The 7,482-nt window shown below is 31.4% G+C and overlaps 1 protein-coding gene across 1 annotated transcript; it reads right to left on the reverse strand.

The window, feature by feature from the left end:
- Nucleotides 1-3,250: 3,250 nt before the first annotated feature.
- LOC115981881 (60S ribosomal protein L44-like) lies at nucleotides 3,251-5,888 on the reverse strand. Its single transcript, XM_031104301.1, has 4 exons — nucleotides 5,750-5,888; nucleotides 3,844-4,023; nucleotides 3,601-3,675; nucleotides 3,251-3,510 (listed from the first exon to the last, which is right to left on the reverse strand). The coding sequence occupies exons 1-4, from the start codon at nucleotides 5,750-5,752 to the stop codon at nucleotides 3,451-3,453; spliced, it is 318 nt and encodes a 105-aa protein (XP_030960161.1). The 5' UTR covers nucleotides 5,753-5,888; the 3' UTR covers nucleotides 3,251-3,450.
- Nucleotides 5,889-7,482: the final 1,594 nt, after the last annotated feature.

The raw sequence follows: 7,482 nt of genomic DNA on the forward strand, positions 1-7,482 counted from the left end.
TTTGGAAAAATGTTTCTTTCTAATTTGAAAAGAAATCATTCAAACTTTTCAAAATAAAAGTTTAGCTACAAAATTGATTGTAATCTTAGACTACAATATTTCTCAATATATTTTTATTGAATGTGAATTTTGATAAATTCATCATAGAATTACATATTCTTCTTGTTTACTCCATGCTTCCAAAAAATTTAGAAAATTAAAGATCAATAATTATATCATCAATAAATTGTTTAAATTTCAAGTTTTTATAGTTTAAAATTATGCATTATATTTGTAAATTCTCATTTTGGACAGTACCCAGGCCCAAGTGGTGACAAGGATCCTAGGCCTTCAGAGGATCTTTGTATTTGTTGTTTGGTGGACTAGGCTTGGTTCATTGCAACTATATTGGGTTGATTACGAATTATGTTGTACACAAAATATGAGCCCTACAACACATATATATTCATACATGCAAATACATAAATAGTGTAAAATAAATGGCTAAGGAACGGTAAATAATTATTTTAAAAGGTGCAAATAAGGACGTCAAGGATCTTTAGAAAATAAAGTGATATTGTCATTATATTGAGTTTTTAATACATTGGACCATATTTTTCACTGAGATATACCACGAAGTTCAAATGAGTTCCAAAGTCACAGACTTGGATAGCTCTTTGTAGGCTTTCAAGATTCGTGAAATTTGAATCCCTTTAAATCCAAGTGTATCCTCCAAGACTTGGACCTTATTTCTCACAGTATCTATGACTTTTCTCTATTTTTCTAAAGTTTAATGACTTTCTCTAATGCCCCTTTTGCTCTAATCAATTGTTGCTTAGTGACCTTTGCTAATAACTTGGGGTCCGTTTGAACACAGCTGAAAACTAAAAACTGAAAACATTGTAACAAATTAATATTTAAATGTGTGAATAGTACCGTGGGACCCATTTTTAATGAAAAAGTTGTTGAAAAATGAGGTTTGTGGATCTCGTGAATAGTACACAGGACCCACTGATATGCTGAAAAGTGGCTGAAAAGTCAAATATTATGGCTATTGTTCATGAACAGTAGCCGTAACAGTGAAATTTGTCTATTGAAACGCGTGAAAAAAGAGAGAGTAAAACACTGGAAATGCAGACATGGGTAGAAATAATTTCTACCCAAACGCACACTTGATCTTCCTTTTATAGTACCTTCTTAGGGTCTTTGTGTGCCATTGATTCCCTCCATTTACTGCCCTAGGTATCAAAATCAATGTAATGTCAAAAACATCGGTGACTGATCATTTCCTCATTATATTTTTCTTTTGAGGTTTCCTTACAAAAAGTTCCCAACTGACCTTCCCTTTTGGGGGGTCCTAATGGGGTTGACTTTTATTTCTCTTTTCAAGGCTTCTAAAGAGACTTTTCAGAACCTTTTTTTTGTTGTCTCACCCTTTGTCATTTTTCTTCAAATAGGTAGATTCCTCCTTGTTAAGCTGAAAGATCTCCGACCACCTTTCTTCATGGTTCACCTTCCTACTCGAAAAGGTACTAGGCTTTCCTTCATGAGGTGCCGGTTCCTAAGTTATTGTTTGTTTTCAAAGCTTTTATTTTGAGTTGTAGGTGGCTAATGGGACGTCTTTCTTCATTCATTATGTCCATGAACATACTTTCTTGAGCTGTCCAACTTCCAGCTAATTCTTTGTTGCACTTCCCAATAATCCCCTCCCTGGTTCTGGCAACTCCAAGGTATCCTAGTCCAGTCTCTTTCTGGGCTTCTTGGGAGCTCTTCTTACAAAGGTTGGGCCAAGTTCCCTTTGCTTTTTCTTCCTTCTCTAAGGCCCAAGGCTTACTCATTCATGAGCTTGGGCTTCCTTTTACCCATTTTAAATGGGCCTTAGCTCACGGATTGAGCTTTTCTTATCTTTGAGGGCCGATTAGTTTTGGATTTTAATACTTGTAATATTTTAAACCTCAACAATATATAAACTTATAGATTATATAGTAAATTGTATCAAATTGACACTGAATTTGACAAGTATATTAAGGGTCTGTTTGAAATCTGCTTATTTTGCTGAAATTAAAAACTTTTTACTAAAAGTATTATAGATAAATTTAAAAGTTAGCTAAAATAGTACAATGAGATTCATGAATAATACCAAAAATTACATGGAGCCCATGAATAATACAAAAATAAATTGAATAGTAAAATAAGTTCACAAAAATAATTTTTGTTCAACACTAACTAAGAGCGTAAAAAATGCAATTCAACGGTTATATTTTCAAAATAACAAAATTTAGTTATAAAATTGGTAATAACCTAGGACTATAATTTTACTTAATAAAATAAATATTACTACTTATTTTAAAAATCTAAATATTAAATTGTATGCTAAAATAAATACTACTTAAACAAAATTTCAATGGTTAGATTCTCAAAATAAGTACTAATATTTAGGTTAGTATCAATTTTGTGGCTCATCTTTGTCTTATTTTTATTATATCATATCATCCATTCTTACAAAATTTTAGGATAAAAAATCAATAACTATGTCATCACTCTCTTAAAAAAAAAAACCTACATTATCAAATGATCAATAACTATGTTATCAATCAAATGTTTAAATGATCTAAAATTGTGCATAAAAAATAATTGTGTCGATCAAATAATAAATAACATTCGATATGGACAAAATTTAACATGTGTTTTAGAAACATAAAAAGTATACAAATTAACAATTAAATTTTCAAAATTAACATCCAATAAAAAGATATAAATTTTTTTTTAAAAGGTTTATCTTCAAACTAATTTAGAGATAACCCTTGTCTTTTTTCATAGATAAATACACATAACTTACTGTGCTGATGATATTTTAATAAAAAATCTTAATAGACTCCGGTAGCATCATATTAATTAATAAAATATAAATAAATAATAATTAGTAATGTTAGATCAAAACATTTATAAATATAAAAATAAAAATTATTTAATGAAAAAATAATTTATGTACATTCGTTCAGCATGCAACTTCAACAAACCAATAAAAAATTGTGCAACGTGTAGAAGTGCAACTTTAGCGAGAGAGAGAGAGAGAGAGAGAGAGAGAGAGAGAGAGGGGGGGGGGGGGGGAGAGTGCAGTACACAGTGCAATTTCAGCCTCACTTCAAGGGTGATTAAAGACATCCCGAAGGGTACAAAATTATATATGTGAATGAGGAGATTTCTCAAGGTTTGTATCTCCACCAACTTATGGCAAGTTATTTTTGGCAATGACGCTAACACCCCCATGAAATTTGGAAGACATTTAACAAAATTTAATCTCAAACGGTCAAACCATAACAGTAATCATAAATGGTGATCAGAAACAACTTGCTGTTCCACTACAAAATTAGACTAACAAACAAAACTGAACAATTATCCAATTTTAGCTTTCAAGCTCCAACAAGATTGATAAGTAAAGCAACATAAAATGCAACCAACAGAACGCATCTAGAAAAGAGATGTCCCCTTGCCTTTTTTATCACCCCCAATTTCAAAGTGTTTGCAGCGCTGCAAGTACAGGTCAACACCACGCGTTAACAAAAAGATTAGAACAAAATAGGTAAAGAACATCTGGAAATGCCTAAAAAAGTCATTAACCTTAATTGGATGTTGCGACATGTGCTTGCAGCTCTGGCACTGCAACCTTAGCACAATCTTCTTCGTAGTCTTTGCCTGTTAAGAGCAAGGAAAAATAGAGTCAGACTTTACAATGGTTTGATCTTAACATTACCAAAACTATAATTAATTCATCTCCTCAAGGTATAAGACTAATTTCAGACTTATGATTCCATAACTTTTGTTCTAAGCATTGATTCACACAAGTGCACATTATACTTAGACCTTTTTGTGGAAGACAGGTTTGGTCTGTCCTCCATAACCAGATTGCTTGCGGTCATAGCGGCGCTTTCCCTGAACAGCAAGACTATCCTTGCCCTTCTTGTACTGTGTAACCTTATGCAAGGTGTGTTTCCTGCACTCCTTGCTCTTGCAGTATGTCTTCTTTGTCTTAGGAACGTTCACCTGCAATACACAACACAGTTCAATTCAAAGGGGTTAACAGAAATGGAGACTGAAAACATTATATAATATAAGATTAAAAGTTCAAATCATGAGCAGAACAACATACAACAAAACAGTAAAAAATGACCCTGAAAACCATCAATCTTGATTAGGAGCTACCACATATCATCTTCATCAAAAACTCATTTCATGTCAGAAAAATAAATTGAAACTCATAAATATTACTTTCAATTTCGTCTTTGTGTATTTAATTATGTCAATTCCATCCCTCAACTATTAATTGTTTTAATCTCATACCTTTGCAAAATCAGCACAATTTTAAGCTTATCCAAGTCAACGTCTAAAAATAAAATTGACTTAATCTTAAAAGTTGGAATAAGTTTACAATTAATAGTTGAGACTTGAGAGACTCATTTACAATTAATAGTTTGGACTTAGGAAAAATTTGACAATTTAATGCATAACTAGGGAACAATAACTAATTAACTATGACAGATGTACCCCAAGATTGCAGTTTGGCCTAAAATATTTGAAGTCATACAACTATAAGTAATTATTGAAATTACACCATCATCATCAAATTAGGAGCTGAATCTTCCAACGTGACTAGCACCTTTAATTCGGAGGAATATCATCTAGAATAGCACTCTTTGTTACTGACCTCCACCTTCTGCCACTGTTTGGCACTCTCTTTAGTTTGATTTAACTTGTAGGAACTCTTTTTCAATTAAATGTTTATTGTTCACATAACATAAGCCTTTATGTCAAATCCTAAATTTGGACTACCAAAAAACACAGACCCAATGGATGCCTCTCCTCTCCAATTTTCTTATTCTAAAGTCAATTCTTCCAATTGTTATCTTGCACCAATTTATATGAACTTAAAACCTCATCACTGTCAAATTTTATTCCTCAATAGGGTCTCTTAAGTACCCAAAAACTACAATCTGAAACCAACCGATTTCCTACATAATGCAACAACTTGGAATATCGTGGGCTTATTATTCAAACCATCATTAAAAAATACTCACTAGTCACTACATATTTTATGGACTTCTATCTCATACTAGACTAAATAAGAGAAGTTAAGAGATAGTTTTCTTCTGAAATCACAAGAAAATACGGAAAACTATCTTCACATAAAATATGGCATAAATTAAAAATAGATATTAAAAAAACTCAAAGCTTTCACGACATATAGCAGCATTGCCCCAAGGGTACCCACCAATAGGAGCAGCCCATGAAGAATAAAGAATAACATGATATCGAAACATCATCTCCAATGTACTCGGGTTGACTATTTTTTTCTTAATAAAATTTTTCGTTATCTATCAAAAAAAAAAAAAAAAAAACTAATAAAGCATATAACATATATTTTCGAAGGACACAATTTCCATTTTCCATTTCAATTTATCTGTCAAAATAATGCATTGGAGAATGGAGAGTAAAACACATGACATCAACCTTGATGCAAAAGATATCAAAGCTCACATTCCACAAGCATGTAAACATATATTAAAAGGCAATTTTATGTGAAAGTCTGAGCAAATTATAGTTTGGAAACCAAATAGATTTCAAGGGTTAGCAAAGTAGTTTCCACAATCCAAAAAAATTCATGTATTCGAAGGAGAAAATAAATTTGAACAAAACAGGAGATAAAAGCAGACGGAGAATAAAAACACAATTAGAGATTAATAAAAAAAAGAGGCTTTAAGAGAGAGAGTACCATGGCTGCTACGATTTGCGGTGTGGAGGCGCTTTCTGATAAGCTAGGGAGGTGAACAAGGAACGAAACCAAGCTGCGATTTACTTGGTTTTATAGCAACAATAGCTAGGGTTTGCGTTACGGGTCGGACCCATTTCTTCGGGTCAAAAGCATATCAGATTCAGGTGCAATCCTTAATCCTACTCAAATTATAGCCTATTCCTTTCTGAATTCTTGTTTAAAAGGTAAATTGTATTTTTTTTTTCTTCATCTTTTTAATATAAGATTTTTTCCTTTTTTATTTATTTATTATTATTTTAGTTTTATACAACGAATTTTTAAAATATAACAATATAACCCCTTTATGTGTTTTTATAAATTTTTATTTGAAAATTTAAATATAACCATTTTTTAACTAAATGGGAGGACTAAATTGTTAAGTTTTAAAAATTCAAATGAAAAAAAAATCAAACATAACTTATATTTGAGTAGAGCTTACAAACAGGTCGAGTTAATTGGGTCAAAAATAAATCATCCTAAACGGATTGTAAGTGCGCTGGGTTAATTGGGTTATGAGTCAACCCATAATTTTTCACATGAAAAAAAAAAAAAAAAAACTTTTAAATGTCAAAAACAACAAAATATTTAAAAATAAAAGTTAAATAATACATAAATTCCTAAGTTTACACAATTCAAAGTTCTATAATGATAGTATCACAATGAAATTTAGGTGACATGCCATTAACTATACAAAGACGACGTAGTTTTGATTTTGTACAAATTTCATACATTAAAAAAATCTACAATTTTTAAAAAATACATATATAGAAAAACAAATAGAACAATAAGTGCCCATAACTCTAGTGTTATTCTTAGGTGATAGAGGCACATTCTTTTGACTCTCCATTTCAAATGTTGGTCACTTGCAATATATGAGACTAACAATGACATTTTATTGCAAAAATTTGGGGTTTAAACCAATTCAACGAGCCCTTAATCACACCAAAGGATGTGGAGATGTTTCAATCTAAGCTACTTAGTACTCTCATAATTTATATTTTAATCTCGATTTCTTTGAGTCTTGCTTTCCCATGGCCAAACTAGAAAGAAAATGATTTGGTGGTTGTTATATGATACAACATAGGCACTACCTTCAGATAGTTGACATCATATTACCTTTACATGGTTTAACATTTTGAGTGATTTCCTAGCTTATATGACTTGATTTTTATAATATAAAAAAAAAATTGTTTAAAAAACAAGTTGAATCACAAGTCAACTCGTTTTTTATGAGTCAAAAATCTCAAGTTCATGTCGGGTTATTGAGTCAAGTCTAATTTGTCAAGTCTTCATTTGAGAGATCAAAGATGCATTTTGAGAGACCATATTTGGAGGCTACATTGTTATGTTATGTCTTTTATTGTCGCAGTTAGGTCCTTAGTTAACATATTATTATGTTGGACTCATATAGAAGCAAATTATGCTACATGCTGCTCATGAGCTGGCTAAGGGGCTGTTTGGCTAAGGAAATCTCATCACTCAATTTCCATCACTCATCACTCATCACTCAATTTTTCACATCTGTTTGGCATCATCACCCAATTTCTATCACTCAATATTTTTCATACTATTTGTGGGCTCATACCTGTCGGTCGGTGCAGCTTTTTTTTTTTTTTTTTTTTCTCTAGTACCCAAACTCACGAAGCTATAAAAATTAAAAAAAAAAAAAAAAAAAAAAGTCAAAAGGTGGTCAA

Source organism: Quercus lobata, chromosome 3, assembly GCF_001633185.2.
Source record: "Quercus lobata isolate SW786 chromosome 3, ValleyOak3.0 Primary Assembly, whole genome shotgun sequence".
NCBI lineage: Eukaryota > Viridiplantae > Streptophyta > Magnoliopsida > Fagales > Fagaceae > Quercus > Quercus lobata.